This window comes from Strix uralensis, chromosome 4 (assembly GCF_047716275.1).
Source record: "Strix uralensis isolate ZFMK-TIS-50842 chromosome 4, bStrUra1, whole genome shotgun sequence".
Lineage (NCBI taxonomy): Eukaryota > Metazoa > Chordata > Aves > Strigiformes > Strigidae > Strix > Strix uralensis.
The window spans coordinates 69,764,394-69,782,078 of NC_133975.1; the positions used below are offsets into that span (position 1 = coordinate 69,764,394).

Below are 17,685 nucleotides of genomic sequence, written 5' to 3' on the forward strand. Positions count from 1 at the left end.
CGAGCCTCCCGAGGAGGAGGAGGCCGAGGAGGCGGCGGGCCGCGGGCGGCAGCGCCGCTGCCGGCCAATGGCGGGGCGGCGGAGCCCCCGCCCGCCCCTCGCCGGTGAGTGCGGGAGCGGCGGCGGCAGCGCGGCGCCCCTCCTCCGGGAGGGCGAGGCGAGGCGAGCGGCGCTCGCACCCCCGGGCGGGCAGCCCCGCCGCACCTCCCCGCGGGCGGGCGGGCCGGCTGGGGCGGTGCCGCGCCGCGCTCCCCGCGCCCCGCCGGGTGCAGCCGCCGCTCCTCGGAGGAGCCTCCACAGCTCCCTGCGCCCGCCGGCGGCGGACGAGAGCGGGAGCTGCGGCGGGCGGGCGGGCGCGCGCTCTCCCTCCCTCCCTCCCTCTCTCAGCCGGGCCCCGGGGCGGTGGCATGTCGGCGGAGCGCGCCTGGAGGTAACGGGCGGGGCGGGCGGCTCCTCCGCGCGGTGCCCCCGGGCCCGGCGGGGCTAAGTCTCCCAACTCGGTGGGCGGGCGAGCGGGGCGCGCTGGCCTCCCCACCCTCCCCAGCCGCCCTGCTGTGTCCCCCCTGCCCCCCGCGAAGTTGGGCGCTGCCGGCGAGGCCGGGGCCGAGCCGCTCCGGAGGCTCCAGCGCCGCCGTGGGCACGGCCCGGCCCGGCAGCGCGTCCGGCCGGGGCGGCTGCCCGGTGCCGGCGCGGGGGGCGGCAGCGCCGCCGGGGCTCCGGTCCCCAGACCACGGGCGCGTCCCGCTGCGCGGGGGAGCGCTTTCGGGTTTGTTCTGTGGTGTTTCTTTGGGGTTTGTTTTGGTTTTCTTCTTTACTAGCTCACTTAGCATCTGCCTGCCTGATGTGGTACCCGCACCGGCCCTTCAGCCGGTTGGTTTTTTTTTTCTTCCTTTCTCCTCCCGGACTTTTTCTGTGCGACACTGTTGCCATCTAGTGTCTGCGGACCTCGGTTGATTGCTGTGTTGGGGAACAAAATTAGTCATCGTAGTGCAGTAATTATTAGTAACTTTAGGTGATCATAGCGGCTCGGATCCTCAAAATCCCGTGCAGAAATTGGCGTGTGTTACTACTCGTTGCAACAGTCACATGCAACTTTTGGGAAATAGCAGAAAACTTTTTTATATTATTTAATTTACTACTTGATGTGCTGGCTAATTGCTTCAGGTTTTGGCATGGTGGGGTTTTTTTCTTTTTAATAAAACGGAGAGTGGAAGAAATGATGTTTCACTCACTGTCAGCACGGCTCAGGTCTCTCGGCAGGAATGGTGATGAACTCTTCCTTGTTAACTCTTTACACTCGGCTTGTGCTTGGCAGTTGTGTGAGAAAAGAGAGGGCGAAGTAGTGGTACTACGGACACAGACAAAAAATGTGCTGTACGTTTATCTTAAAGACCTTAGGCAAGTCACTTAGTCTTTAGATAATGATGTTTCTGCAAGTGCTGAAAAATAATAGGGTTTGTCTCAGAAAAATTGTATGAAACGTGATTTGTTTTAAGATCTTTCGGCAGAAAGTATTGTATGAAGGTAAATAGTAATTTGAAGACCAAACCCAACTTCTGTACTCTGTTAAAGTCTTCCAAGCCTTCTTTTAGAGTATTTAAAAATACCATATATTTAGTCTTTATAAATATCTTCTAATAACAAATTCTGAGGCGTGAATTCCTATCCTGTAAGGCTCTCTAGTAATGCATGAAGCAATACAGCGTGGAGCTAAGGATAACAGGTACAATAGAAACTGAAAACTGCTTGCCCCAAGGACTTGAAAAAGCATAGCTGTCTACCAGAATTCTTGTTCTGCCTAAGCCATTCCCTTTTTTTTTTTTTTTTAGGCATCTGTGAGAGAATGCAAGCCCTTCAATAATCACACATTTCAGGGTTTGTTATGTGATACTAAAGGGTCTCGATGACGTCCCTTGACAGTTCATGTCTCGTATCACCATCTTTTCAACTTGAAAATGTCTTCTTAATATGCAGTCGTAAGATCTCATTCTCAGCCTGGATTTGCTTGTCTGAGTTATTGCTGCTTGAATACTTCAGTCAGTAAAATAACATTGTAAATAGGAGCACTCAGTATTTGGAGACCAGTTTCATATTGTCATAATTGATTTAAAAATCTGAGCACTACTATCCATCCCAAGTTTGGTTGTTTTCAGATGCACTTTGCTGCTTTCTATCATGTCATTCGTATATCCAAAGATTTCCATTTTAGTAACACTAATGTAATGACTTCAGAATACTTATTTTAAGGTCGTATCTCATAGTGGCCGGCCAAAGCAGGCTTTTACGTTCAAAGGAATTAAATAGCATTGTAATCAGTGGAGATTTAAATGCCCATGTTAACATGCTGACCAATATGTCTATTTTTTGTCTATTCTTAATTTAAAACTCATCCTTCAGTTAACGTATCAGGAGTATGTCGCTAGCACTGTGGTAGCGGCCAGTTTGGTAAAGAGCAGAACCAGAATATAATGGTGGGGTTTATTAGAAGAGGAGAAAGATATTTAAAAATATGTCCGGGTATATGTAACCAGACAAATGTAATATAGCTGAATAATATTGATCAATAATCAGTCCTGAACCAGCTCCTTTTTTTGGCAGTTCTTGATGAAAAGGATTTTTGTTACCCGTTGACAATATTTTTTTCTGTCTCTATGTAAGTATGACATAACTTTATTGTTTCTAAGCAAGGGTCACAGTAAACAGTTGCCCTTGCACAGGCCTGAGGCAAGACTAAACCAGATTTTTGTTACTGCACTTCAAAAAATGTGATTTGGGATCAATTTCTCATTTGCTTGTGGATGTTTTAGCTCAGCCCGTTGTTTTAATCTTGGTAGGTTTTAACACAACTGAATTAAAGAAAAATGTTTCTTATAGTTTTAAGAATTATTCATGATACTTATATTGATATTCATAATACATATATTGATATTCATGATACAACTTTAATAGATTTTTTAAATTGTATGCAGTTTTACGTGTCTGTGTGGGTACCTGGCTTCCTATTTGAGGATCTATTCATCACTCTATGATGTGAACCTGAAATTGTTATCTTTGAGGGATTTTTAATTTTTTTTTTTAGTTCCAGAAAATATTAGTACCAGTTATGAAATTGAATGGTCAGAACCACATTTCTTTTCAACTACTGAGTCCAGAAAATAGTATGTTTCTGCTGTGTGGAAAAGCCAGTCCCTACAAAGCCCATGGAAAGGAGCTGTGCGCACCATGAAGTCTTAATGCAAAAAAATATACCAAGGAGGGCACAATGTTTGCTGGGTTGCCATGACACTCACAGAGCAGAGACTGTCAGCAGCCACCCATGAGTCTGAGCCCAGGGACTGGGTTCCAGGCTGACTGCAAAGACTTCTGGGGAGGCTGCTGTAGTATTTATTATATAAATTTTACTGCCAGAAAACACAAAAATCAAGACTTTTGATTTCATGTTCTTTATGTTCACTTACTGCATCTCATTAATAGGCTAAGCCAGTGTTGTCTCATGTAAGTATTTCTATTAGGGTTATTGTGCTGAAATGATTTATAGAAGCCAAGAATTTGGTCACTTATACTTAGCAATTAAACAGCAAACTAAAGAAAGCTGCAAATGGTAGGAACTCATCAGGCGCCTATGGTGCAATTCAGCTCTTTTGAGTTCATCATGGTATTTGTTCTCTCATCAGTACTATCTTGTTAGTGAATTTAAAAAGAACCGAACAGAACAAATTTTAAAAAACCCCAAACAAACTCAGTTTGTTGTTGAAGATCTCTATTCTAATGCATCTGTTTCATGCTAGCTGTCTGAAGTTACCTGTGATGGTGACTGCCCGCAAGTATTGCTTAGAATTGTAAATCTTCCAGTTAATAAGGTGGTACTTATTTCCTGTACCCACAAGATTTTCATGTGAACTAGTTCTGGGCAGCAGAAATCACTTCTACAGTAGATGAAAATGATACTGAGCCTTGCTGTATTCAGAATAAAACGTAAAACTTATTTCCATGACTCTGCCTTCTCTTAGCAAGATCTTTTCCTCCACAGTGAGTCCACAAGTTAAAACCAAAATTCTAAATATTCAAAGATGCTAATTTTTACATTAAGGAGGCATTTTGATACCTCGTACTTGGAACAACACAGTTAAAAGGTTCTGGTCTGAATTTTCAGATGGTGGCATGAAAATGCAAAATTCTGTAGGAGATCAAATGCAGATTCTTCTAAAATAATAAGACTCTACATAAGGAACACTGAGGCAGCTTTTATTGCTTCAGATGGTGGAAAAATACCATACAAATTATTTTATAGGTAAAGCTTATTTCAACATCACCTTTGTGGAACAGTGGATTCATATAATGTCAGACACCCATTTTGAAGTGCTTTGAGATGTAGGTGGGACCATATCCTCCTTGCATTGAACTCCACATGACTCTGTTGAAATCAATGAGCTAAGACTGCTTATCTTAGCTACGGGTCTTTTTCATGGTTTTTCACTGAAACAATACTAACAAGCTTGAACTCTTGTGAAGAGTTTCGAGACTCTTTGATTATTTTTTTTTTCTTATATCTGGATTTTTTTTTTTTGTATTGTAGTTCAAGCTATTATGACTTCTTCATTCTTTTGTAAAATATTGTATTCTTTTGTCATGAAAGTGAGACTCCATAAATACTGTCCTCTTCTGAAATGCTGCTTCTAACGACTTACCCACTGTTGATACGTTCTGAATTACGCCATTTGTCTGGTTTTACTGTTGGAAGTGATAGCAGACAAGGACCATTTTCCCTGAAGCCATGTCTAAAGTTGTGATAAAGGTCACTGTAGTGGTCTTGATAAGTCCCACGGTGTGTTGTGGGTGATGCACCCTGAAGATCTCTATACCACTGTCAAATTTGGTGCATGGTGTTGTAAGATACCAGTGGAATATCTATCAAATACTGTTGCTCAGAGTAAAATGCTGCGGTCCTCTAGGAAAGCAACTGTACCTTGTCAAGGCTTTGAAACTATTTTGATATTATTAAATGCATGTTCTCGTAGTGTTTTTTATTTTTTTCTTTCTGTGTCCTTTTGAAATCTTGCCACACAAAACAGCGCTTAAGTAAGTGAAAATTACATAAGCATCAAGCTTATTCAAGAGAGCATGCATTTAAAACTTGTGCCTCATTCTGTTCCATTTCCCTTCCTTCCTGTCTTCAGTGGTGAGATGTCAAGTCTGGCTGTGTCCTGCTGGGTCTCGGAGAACTCCTCATTCCTCAGTCAAACCTCGCATCTGTCTTGGCATTTCCATCCACTCCTCCTTACAGCTGCACTCTGTAGCCCCAGGAGGTACCTGCAGTTAGGAGCTAAGATAAAATGCCAGAGGTTTTCTTGAAAAAAAATACAGGTTTCTGGGCTGGCTCCAGATTTTCTGCTCCATGGAACAACAGTAGGAATTGTGTCCTTGCTGCAAATGTTTCAAGTGCTCCTGCTGCTTACTTTAGTAACCCTTGGGCTGCAACCCTTCTGAAATACCTCACTCAAACAACTCTGTCTAATCAGCTCTTTCTTGCCATGAGTTTAGGTTGCTGTAAATTTTTCCTGTTCCAGGCAGGATTCTCGGGTTCAGGTGACTGTCAGAAGCATAGGCTGGTAAAGAAAGAAACTTCTAAATCATGCTGCTGGGAACATCCTCTCAATAGGACTTTGGAGGTTTCTGTCATAAGAATAGGGGCATTTTGGGGCCATGTTAGAGGACCTTAGGGCTAAAAGAAGCAGACAGGCATTGTGCTTGTTGGTTGTGCGGTGGCTGACTTGGTGTCATTCAAAGAAGTGATTCATTGTACTTTCGTCAGCAAGAGTTCCGCTTTTCAGGCTCGCATCTCTTGTGTAAACCAGGCCTGAGCTCTATGTGAGGTAAGGCAGCCAGGTCTGTGGTTACTGAAGATAAGTAGGCGTATGTACAGCTTTTCTACAGAATTCAGTAAGTATTAATTTTAGCCACTAAACTTAAGAGTTTCTTGGCATTCAGGCAGCTGAATTGGAAATGGAAAATGAAGAGAATCTTTTGTGTGTAACGAAAAATCATCTGTCTGGAAACATCTCTCTGGTTTTACTCATTCAGGATGGAGTTCATTCTTTGTCACCTGACTTCTTACCGTATTAAATATCTATTTTCTGCTATCTAAACTGATATTCTTGAAGCTAGTGTGACAAGAATCAGACATCTCAATACTTAAAAATGTTCTTTGAGTTCTTCTAAAGGAACTTTCAGATTGTTGTTCCGTCTTTATGCGTTCTTTAACTTCTTTTCAGATACATGCCTCTAGAAACTGAGAAACTGGGATTATGTTATTTTTGTCTAACACCAATTAATGAGCCTATACGCCTGTGTGAAAGGCAAGTTTCCCATCTAAAAAGCTATGTGCAAGTCTCTGTGCAGCTCCAGGTAAGGTTCAAGGCTGGGTGTAAGTCCATCGAGAACAGAAAGGGTTAATATACTGGTATCTGTGAGTAGAGGTGAAGAGAGTAGACTATATCCAGAAAGAGGGCTTATCTGGTGAGATGCAGGTTTAAAGGAAATCTTAATTATGAATGAGACAGCTTACGTACACTTACTCTTGGTGCTTAATTTTACTGTTTTGATAAATAGGATGCCATGTAGTTTCTCTGTTTCCCCTTATCTCATTTTCCTACTCATTTTTTACTTTGTGCTGGTCATGTGCCTGGTACTGGGAGGATCAATCTTTGGAATTTAATTAAAGTTGTGGGAATTACATAAGTGTTGTTAAGTACATCATATTTTTTAACTTTTTTTGAAAACCTGGAGTGAAAGGCTGCCTTCTTTACAATGTACGATGAGAAGCTCTTGTTAAATGTACAAGACAAGTACATGACATGTTGTTTGGTTTTGTCTGTTGTTTGTTTGGTTTTTACAACTCCTTTTTTTTTATTAATATGTAATTAATCTTTTATATACTTCTATTTCTTTTGGACCAGAAGCTGACTGTATTTCTTCTGTTATCATCGGCTCCCTGATTCTGTACTGAAGGTTGTCAGCCTTTCTAGGGATCAAAATTTCTAACAAAAACCCAGTAAACCTTAGAAAATACAAAACATGAGATAAAGTTTGAGTAGATAACATTTGTTATCATGATCTCTCAAGAAAACTTAGTTGTTCCTGTCAATCCGTACAGAAAAGCTCATATTTGATATTTGTTACACTTCTGGAGCTTCTTTTTAAGCCCTACTTTATCTTTTTAAAAAACTGAGCATGGAAGGATTAAGCACTCAGTTGGCAAATGACCATGTTAACGTTGCACACGTAGTTTATCCTAGTCCCATTTAAAATGGGGGTGGATGTGTACTGCATTGTGAAGTTACAATAGCATGTTCTAGATCTTCATACCCTTGGTATTTTTCTAAATCTGCTGTTAACCTTACTTTATAATTTATGGTACTTAATTATTTTATGCTTGTCACATCGTTCAGTTGTTTTACTAGAAACTTTTGTCGGCAATTGTACCGTTGGCTTGAAAAATGACTGCTTTCCTTAGGTACAAGTTAAAGCATAAGTATATCCTTAGGTGATCTGCCTCTTAAGTTAGCTTTTGATTTATTACTCTCTTTTCACCAATTTAAGAGCTGGATTATTTTATGCTTTTTTTAATACAAAAAAATACAAAGTGCTTCCAACAGTTTGCAAAACAGTACACAGTCCAATAAAATGCTATTTGTTTAGTTCTAATGTTGCAGGGAAAAGTGTGGTTTGTTTTTAAAAATACTTCTATAATACATGTAATATAGAGTATATCAGTATGTAGGTATACAACAGTTAAAACGTGCATGTTAAGAACTTTTTGGCTCTTCAAAACTTAATACAAGACAGAATTTGTTTAATCATGTAGACTGATGTTCCTCCAGCTTCTTGGGGTGGAAGGCGGAAGGTTATAAATCTTCTTCAATGTTTAGGTTGTCAGTAATTGTCTACTTGGAGTTATCTTTTATCTTTGGGTTAAAAATTTCAGAAAAACAGTAAGTTCTTTGCCACCATATCTTCCTTTTCAGTGTGTGCCCTCTTGTACTTGATCCTCTGGGGTAAGGAGCCTGTGAGATTTAGAGACATTCAAATGATCATGGAAACTTGTGGGAGCAGGAGAAAATAACACTACTAATGCAAAATTTAAAAAAGAAACTGTCAGTTTTGAGCTGTTCATTTCCAAACCTCCGTTTGGCAGTAATTTCTTTGCTGACCGTTAGTTTAAGTGTGATGATATTTCACAAGTGCGATGCCTCAATTAAATCTCTGATTTTCTTTTCTTCTAGACTGTATCTTCTGTAAAACCTTGTGGAAGATAGATGTGTGTGTGCTGCAATGGTGACATAAATATTTCAGAGGACTGGAACAAGTTGTTGAGAATCTGTGTTTGTTTTTAATGCTGCTGTCGAGAACAATCTAAGGCAAGTAAACAACATGAGTTTTATCATGAAACTTCACAGACATTTTCAAAGAACAGTTATTTTGCTGGCCACTTTTTGTATGGTGAGCATAGTTATTTCTGCGTACTACTTGTATAATGGCTACAAACAGGAAAATGAACTTTCTGAAATCTCTTCAGAAGTGGAATGTGGTGATCCTCAACTGTTGCCGTACAAGCTGATGGAGATGAAGACCATGAAGCCTATTGATCCCCTGAGGACAGATCTTGTAGTGCTGGTGTTTGTGGAAAGTCAGTACTCAACATTAGGCCAAGATATAATAACCATTTTAGAGTCTAGCAGATTTCAGTTTCACATTGAAATTGCACCTGGGAAAGGTGACCTCCCAGTACTTATAGACAAAAATAAAGGCAAATATGCTCTCATAGTATATGAAAATATTCTAAAGTATGTGAATATGGACTCTTGGAACAGAGGCCTTCTAGATAAGTACTGTATAGAATACGGTGTAGGTGTTATTGGATTTCACAAAGGCAATGAGAACAGCTTGCAAAGCTTTCAGTTGAAGGGCTTTCCTTTCCATGTCCACAGCAATCTGGGTGTTAAGGACTGTTGCATTAACCCTCATTCCCCACTGCTCCATGTGACTAAATCTTCTAAACTTGAGAAAGGTCCCTTGCTTGGAAATGACTGGGCGGTTTTCCAGATTAATCATACAGCTTATCAACCAGTGATATTTGCAAAAGTAAAGACACCAGAAAACCTTTCACCACCTGCTGCTATAAGTGCTCTCTATGCCACGGTAATTCATGACCTGGGGCTCCACGATGGGATTCAACGAGTCCTTTTCGGCAATAACTTGAATTTTTGGCTGCACAAGCTGATTTTCATAGATGCCATCTCTTTCCTGTCTGGAAAGAAGCTCAGACTGTCCTTGGATAGGTACATTCTGGTTGACATAGATGACATCTTCGTTGGGAAGGAGGGAACAAGAATGAACACCAACGATGTACAGGTAAAGTATGTGCACAAACTAATGGTCATTACAGCAAAGTGCTTTTTTTTTTTTTTTTAATCTTAAAGTGAATAGTTATTAATAGTTGGAACTCACAGAAGATGCAGATCAGTAAGTACCAACGCAAACTGTTCGGGCCCTGAGAGAGAAGCCAGTCTGTCTGGCTTGGAGTAGTCACTGATTACAGGTGTAGCAGTTCCTTCAACCTTCAGGCTGGAGGAGAGTCTGTGCAGTATTGCTTGTACCTGTACTAGAAAAGTGTGAGATAAGATGACTCACTGGTTACTATCACTTGTTTTCTCTCAAGTGACATGCAAGTCCCTGCTGAGCTAAATTCTATAAACAGGTTGGTGGGCACCACTGAATTCCGTTCCCCTTACTATATATGGAAAATAGTCTTCCAAAAGGAAATTAAAGACAGCTAGTTGCTAAGTAACTGATAAGGAAAAGGGGGTAAGAGTGTTAGTGTTTTCAAACACACCACAACCTACCCAGCATGCAGAATTCTAAGCATAATTGCAGAGTGTTTAACTCTAGTCTGATGACAGCTTCTATCTCAGCACATACTTCAGTGTCATCTGAAAACAGCACAGGACTTAAGGGCTGGACCCAAGAGCTATTCATATGTGAAATGCATGTTGCTAGTCTTACAAGCAGGAGGTAAATGTGGTGAGCAAAAGTAAATGTCAACATAAATTTTGAAGAATAGACTGGATTCTTAGCTGTTCCAAATAGGTTTCAGATGTCACAAGTTGGTTGCAGCATTTCACCTTTCTTATCTCTGTTTTATGGCTCTTGCTTGCAAGCAAGGTTTGTGTTAATATTGGTCTTAAAAGCTTATTCTGTCGCTAAGTGACTTGACAATTTCCATTTTAACATTTTAAGTTGTACATTCCTGAAGGTCATTTTTTACTCTATTGTGCTGTTCAAGTGAGGTGGTAGTTATGGGTCAGTAGGAGGAACATCTTAACATTATTTCTTGCTGTATACCTTGCTTTCTTTTTGTGAAGAGTGGTGTTACAAAGCAGGTAGTTAGAGGCCACCTTGCACAACTGTACTTGGTCTAGAAGCTAAAAATCTGTAAAATGCTGATTGTTGCCCTGTTTGTGCTCGACATAAGGGGGAATGTTTTGTTAGAATTTTGTAATGGAAAGAGGAACTGGGAAAAGGAAAGGCAGTGACAGCACTGCATGCAGTTGGTGGTCATTTTTGTTTCATTTTTAACTAGGTTTTTGTTTTTTCAGTGTTAAATTTGTCAAGCTGCACTAACCCTGCATATATTGTTTTCTTAAAAGAAAGGTTTGAACTTGTAGTTACAATTTAATTTGCTTTAGAATTGCAGGATACACTATTTTCCAAAACATTCTCTGCACATGCAATTATAAATACCTCCTAGCTAAGTAGGTGTTTTCCGGATGCAGACAAATTGCATGGGAGAGAGCTGGAATAAAGGTGAAGCTCAATAAATGGAGTCTGTGTAGAACATGATGGCAGCATTTGAATTAGGTGGGTGAGCATGTTTTGAGAATCTTACAACTGCAGGAAAGAAAGAAGGTCTGACCCGCATCACTGTCAAAACTCCTGTTGTTTTGCAGAAGCAGCAGTTTCTGGTAACAACATGTTTAAAATAAAGCCTGAATAAATCTCTCAATGTGTTCTGTAGTAGCAGTTTGAAACAGTATGTTTTGTATTGTTTCTCTTTGTGATTGACACTTCAGGATTGTGTCATTTTAGAATAAATTAGGACAAATAATTGTCAGAATTACTTACCAGAAACAGGAGGCTATTGAGACAAATTTAATTAAAACGGATACAAAAGGATAAACTGTATTGTTTTGGGAGAATAATTTGCAGTATGTCAGAATGTTACCTTCCCAAAATAAAACTGTCAAATAAAAATAATATCAAAGTGGAAGTAACTTTTAAGTAGGATAATTTAATTTATACAGAACTGTGTTCTAAAACAGTGGAATCTGAAAAAGTGTTCCCTTCTGATTCTTCATCTACTTAAAGTTAAAATGTTCTATTAAACATGTTGTTAGGGCTGTCAGATGCAATGCGTCTTCATTACTATTAATATCAAAAGAGTTATCCTCTGTGGCACAATGACATGTGGAAGGAATGAAATAAAATCAATTTGCAGTTGAAAATCCGTTATTGTAAAGTATATTTGCGGATAAATGACATCCTATTAAACAGGAGTGTTTTACTGAGTTCTGCTGCATTGACTGTGACAGAATTGTGTGTTGAAAGTGTGAAAATAGGTTGCTAAATGTAGACTTTGTATAATTTCAGTACTGAAGATTAACTCATTTCTACTAAGTTTACATTTTAAATACTAGCAATATAGAATTGGGTATAACGCTTTTTTGTGGTTTAATTTTGTTTGACATGTCTCCTATTTTAATATTTCCTGGCTATGCTCACATCTGGTAGGACTGTGAGCTTGCTGAGAGTAATTGCTCTATTAATGCAAAGTAACCTAAAACACTTTAGAAAGCTCCCAACATCCAGAGAACCTCTAGGACTGGTTCTGCCCAATCCTCTGGATAGGACAGAGTTCAAAAACTGGAGGGTTAATGCAGAAGTGATAGCAAAAATAGTCACTGATGATTCACTACCTAACTCAAGAAGCAGCATTTGTCTTGGGTCTTCTGAGATGGAGGCTTCTCTCTGAGTGCATAGAGAACCTAGATTCGCTTTAGGAGGACTGATTCATTAAGCCCCTAAAGTTCAGGTATGAGTTAGGTGAGCAAGTTGAAAGCTCTGTCTGTATTGTCCTTTCTTTATAAGAGTTAAAATAGAGGGTCATCATAACAAAAGATATCCTGTAGAATTGGAGGAGTACAGGGTAGTTTTTAGATTGCAATTCACAGAATCGCAGAATGCCTGAGGTTGGAAGGCGCCTCTGAAGGTCATCTGGTCCAATCCCCTGCTCAAGCAGGGCCATGTCCAGGTGCCTTTTGACTGTCTTCAAGAAGAGAGATCCTAACTGCATGTAAGATCAAGTGAATTTCTTCATGTATCTAAATGATTTTTTGCGAAGTGGCCAGAGTAGTTAATATTTGGACATTAGGTTAAACTGCCCTCTTCTTTGAAGTTTGTGAATTGAAGTTGAGCACTTACGAAAATTACTATCATAAGGTTAAGTGGTAATTTTTTATCAGTATTATATATTGACCTTGAAAGAGGTCAAGTCAAAAAACAAACCCTCTAAAATGAGTGTCTTCTCTGCCTCTAGAGATGAGGCAGAGTGGTGGCACTTCAGCTTTGGTATCTACAGTGTCAGGGACACAAGTGTAAAGAGCCCTTCTGAAAATCTTTTGACATAGTTTATGAACCGGTAAAACTAATAAATGGTTTGTTTTATTAAACAACAGATGAAGTTTATTATAGTTTCACCACAACTTCATCAATTAAAAAAAAAAAAAGACCCAAAGAACTTGAAACTGTACTTCAGATTTTTAGACTACCTGATTGTTACAGCTTTGCCTGTCACTGTATAAAATCTGGACTGATAGAACATAGTTCTTCAATGTAACATACTGAGTAGCTGTCACTGTGCATCAACAATAACCATCCATCTTCCTATTTATTTACTTTATCTTCCTCTGGTATAATAGAAATAATGGAAGAGAACATTTTCATAGTCTAATTGCCTCCCACTTTGAAAATAAGCTTGGTAATGTCATCTCAACATTCATTTTTCAGTGACTTTTTTCTATCCTATTGTCTGTCAGGCAGGAGGGACCATTATCCTATGACAATGTTATATTTTATTTTCCTTGTGTCTTTTAGAAGACTAAAAGCCCATGCAGTGCAAATAATTCATTTAAATGGACATACAGAGAAAATCTATCTAGATATCCACAGAGTAAGTTTATCTTAATAGACCATGATTGTCCTGGCTGACGGTCTACTAATTTAATATCTCTTTTTGTTACAGTTACTCTTTGTGAAATTTTTATGACTGTGAAACATTGAGATTTTTCCAAGGGAAAAGCAGCTGATAATAGGGAGGAAATTAAATATCATTTTTTTCCCTATTGATAGTCTATGCAGTGCTGCTGGTCTAGGCAGTGGGTTGGTCTACCTTTTCCTTAATTTCCCCAATATAGGCACTTTCTGTATTTCCTTGAGAGTTGATCACATTTTCAAAATGAAAAATTAGAACACTGTGAAATGATTTTTTTTCCAAATAATTAGCTTGTGATCTCCTCTTGACTGTCTTGTCCTTTGTGTGCTTTTCAAAAGAGGCATTTTGAATTAAAGTCAGGATGGGCATGTCTTCATTTTCTTCATGTAAGCCTAATCTTTTTCTACACTTGTAATTATTCTTTTATAATTGCCAAGAAAAAAGCTTCGTATTAACCACATCCGTTATTGGGAGAGGGGTGATATATCTTTTTTTCTCATATTTTGTGAGCACTTAGGCAATGCATCTGTTAGGATATGTACATTGAAATGGGCAGTACAAGCTTGAATCTGCAGTCTTCGAGCATTAGTCATTGAAGAATTGGACAAGACCTATCCTCTTTGTGTATTGTTTGTGCCAAACAGTGTTCTGATAATGGAGAGGATTTATCCAGAAAGAATACATTTGTAGCATTTCAGTTTCCATCACTTGCGCAGTCTGTCATCTTGCCCAGATTTTGAGGTTTACAATGTAGACATCAATAGCAGAGCTAGTCCTGTAACTCACTGTAGTAGACAGTGTAGAAAAATAGCTCATCTTTAGGCAGGCACTAGTTAAGTGAATTGCACCTTAAAAATATGTGTGTGTTTCTGTTGTTCATAAAATTCTTCTAGAGTGGCTAAGACCAAACATAAACATTTACACTTGGTCAGATCAATCTTCTTGCATGTTTCAAAGCAAGTGCTGTCACTTTTTTGCTATTTCCTTAGCACATTGGTGGCCTAATCTTTCGTTTAATATAATATAATTTTGTTTAATAACAGATTTCTTCCCTAAGAGCTAATTGTTTATTCAGCATATTACAAATTCATCCACATTAGTCAGCACAGCTTAAATTACTACAGTTGTTTAAAACCCATTAAGTGTCTTTTTACCCTGAGTAGCATATGTGGAAAGAAATCAGAAGTTCCCATGGTAGAGCATACCACTTGGATATAAACTTAAAAAATACAGTGATGTATCTTTTCAGTTACTCTTGCATAGGAATGACCTAAATATTTGCCTCAGAAGAGAGACTTAGATATATTTTGTGTTAAGACCGAATGGCTAAAAGGTGCGGAAAGCCTGAACTGTCAATACGCAGGATGGTTCCTGTCAAGGAGGAAGTCTAATCCTGTAAGTTAATTGCTTCTTTATCAATAGGATCACGTAGAAGGTTATCAGTAAAGAAATGATAGATGTGTCATCAAATGTGTCAGTTGCAGAACCACCAGGGATGCTCACATCTATTTGGTTGCAATGAGCCGTAAATCTTTCCTTTGGGGAGATTCAAAAAATCTTTTTAATCACCTCTTTAAATGACATAAGGTATTAACTATTAAGAACTTTTGTTCTGCTAAATCGTTTTACATTCCCAATCCATTAGCCATAGTACCTTTATGCTGTTGTTCAGTGTGCTTACTGTGTACATATATTCTTTCTTAATTTGATCTGAAGCTCCTAAAATATTTTATATTGGCTTGGATGAAATAATAAGTAAAAAGTACATTCTGTCCTTAAAAAGAGTCAAAGAAAAGGAATGTTATTGACTGTGGTGTTTCTGTAGCTGTCTGATACCCTAGGAAGGCCAATTTAAGTTCTTGAGCATATTGTTTCAGATATAGTAGTGTGGAATATTATGTGCTGTGAGGCAGTAGAGAATTAGCATTAGATCTTAGAACTAAAGTATAACTTTAAAGCAAGTTATAAAAATTGGTTTATATATTTTATGGGCTGCTACCAGCATATAGAACACTTTACCAGTCAGTCATTTTAACATTTAACTTCTAAAAGCAATGTGGTTTATGTACCAACTTCTGTGAATTTTAACAACTGCTGCTCAATACAGCCCAGCTTGTGTTCTTAAAAGATGTGTACTGGTGTATGAAACAGAAAGCTGGATAAAAGTCCTTGACCAGAGGAGGATGGCTGCAAAGGGCTGATGGGGACGCAGGAGAGCTGGCTCTGCTTTGGATACGGCACTTCTGGGACTTCCAGGGCAGTGCTGGGAATTCCACATGTGCTTCCTCCTCCTGTTCTCCACCTGTGTAGAGCTAGAGACAATGAAACCCCATGGAATAAGCTTGGCGCCAAGATTAATTTTGCAGTTTATCCATGGTGTATGAAGACAAAAACCTTGCATGGTAACCATGTGTCTAATAATAGCCATGTTCTACATCGTATCTCTGTGGACTGCCAGGCAAACGGAGAGGAGGCTACCTGTTTTGTGTGTTTGAATGCCCCTGGTCTGCGCTTTACGTTGATACACATACATGTGGGAAGGACTGAGGTCCAGAAAAGTTTGCACAAACAATGCTGCCTGCTCTCTGGGGCTGTGGGATGAGCATGGCCCCACACAGACAGTCTGTAAAGAGAACATTTATGTCAAATAGTAGCACTGCCATACTCCTCTGTAGGTACACAAGAAGCTGCACTTGTGCCAGAATGGTAAATGCCTTTACCCATTGTTACTAGTTGGCTCAACTATCCACTTTGTTCATCTATACAAATACTTCTCAGGCACAGCAGCTGTGAAGAGGATGCTGTGTATCTAAGCCATCTTACTCTACACTGAAAATGTGAAAGTGATCACTGATTGATTGGTGGATGCTCTTTCTAACACAGAGTCGATTCCTGTTAGCAGTTTTAAGTGTGAGGAGCCTTACAGTTCCAGTGCTGTGTCTGTTACGAGGAAACCAAATTTCAGTCTTCGTTCCTGTTAGTTCTGAGTTTGCTGAAATTCATGGTTTGTCTTGTTTGTTTTGTTGATGGTATTTTGGAGTTGTTTTTCTGAAAAATCAATTCCTGGAAAAATAAAGCAGTTGGATGTGGTAGTCCTTAGCTTCATTGAACCTAGGAGAGTCATCAGGTCCTAGACATAGAATTTTACAACTCAGTACTGATGTGCTGAGGCCTTTGAGGCCTTTAGCAAAGCAGTGGGAAGTTTTATTGTTAAGGGGGAGAATATGCTATGTATCTGTTTTCCTACCTGTTTTTGCACCTGGGCCTAAAAATTGCCAAGTATTTTCTATTCCAAAGGAATCCTGTGGCAGTTCTGCACATTCACAAGTGTGCATAGCCTGTGCTGCAGAAGTGTCTCGCCTGGGAGGGTTGGGTCAGGAGAGCGGTACTGCCTCACGCTCCCTCATTTGTATTTATCAACTGCTAAGGAACTGAACTGCTGAGTGCTGAGTCCTCTGGAGCATTAAGACAAAAGATATCTCAGAAGGACAAGGCAGATCACTAATCATAAAGTTGTTTATAGCAGGGTTTTTTTTTTTCTGCTTAGTTTTGCAATGCTGGAGTAACCAAATCTGGTTTGGGTTTGGATTTGTTTTTCTCTTTTAATTTAAAAGCTGTGACACTATACACTTTCATGCAAACCTAAATCCTGAAACAGTGATTTTTCAAGGATTGTGCCATCTCCTCCTGTTATGAATTCAGTCACAGGGAACTAAGAGAAGAGAAATCCATCACAGTTGCAGATTTTTTTATTGTCAAAGAGGCTGCAGAAACTTCTTCTTGGCGTGGTAAATCCCATGAGATCTTCAAGGGCAATGAAATGAGAATGATTTGCTTCAAGCTCTTCTACCCCAGCACCAGATCCGACTATTGGTTACGTACTCCCTGGTCCTTGGTCTGTCTTCCTGATAGAACCAAAGTAAGGGAATCATGGCTTCTATGAATCCACTGTTGATTTCCCAGATAAGTAGATGTGCACTATGGATGCAGGCATCTACATCTTTCCAGAAAATTACAGGGGTTTTTTTTCATTTTTTTAATTCCCCACATTTCTTTTAGTGGTGAATACTTTGCTATCCTTAGGCTTAATGGAACTCTCTTAACAATGGTGTCTGCCCATTGCATTCCCATTCCTCTTCTCAACAGAGTTTTGTGATGTAAGAGATACTTTATTTCAAACTTAAGCAATTGCACTCACCTGAGATGAAGTGGGCTAACTGAATACTTTGTAACACTGTTTCTGCTTTTTCCCTTGACTTTATTATGCAGAGATATCTTTACACTTGAGCTTAAGGTTTCCCTTCCAAAGAAATCCACACAAATGCTCTTGTCCACCCAGTGTGTCACCCTTTGGTGAT

The 17,685-nt window shown here is 39.6% G+C and overlaps 1 protein-coding gene across 3 annotated transcripts in view; it reads left to right on the forward strand.

Moving 5' to 3' along the window:
* The first annotated feature begins 314 nt into the window (after positions 1 to 314).
* Positions 315 to 17,685, forward strand: part of LOC141942939 (bifunctional heparan sulfate N-deacetylase/N-sulfotransferase 3) — an 86,436-nt gene continuing 69,065 nt past the window's right edge. For all 3 annotated transcript variants that reach the window (XR_012628778.1, XM_074867209.1, XM_074867208.1), the window contains exons 1-2: positions 315 to 430; positions 8,283 to 9,411. Coding sequence is in view for 2 of the 3 variants with exons in the window: in XM_074867209.1 (XP_074723310.1) it covers positions 8,431 to 9,411 (981 nt within the window). In the remaining variant the exon portion in view is untranslated. The remainder of the gene's footprint in view (positions 431 to 8,282; positions 9,412 to 17,685) is intronic.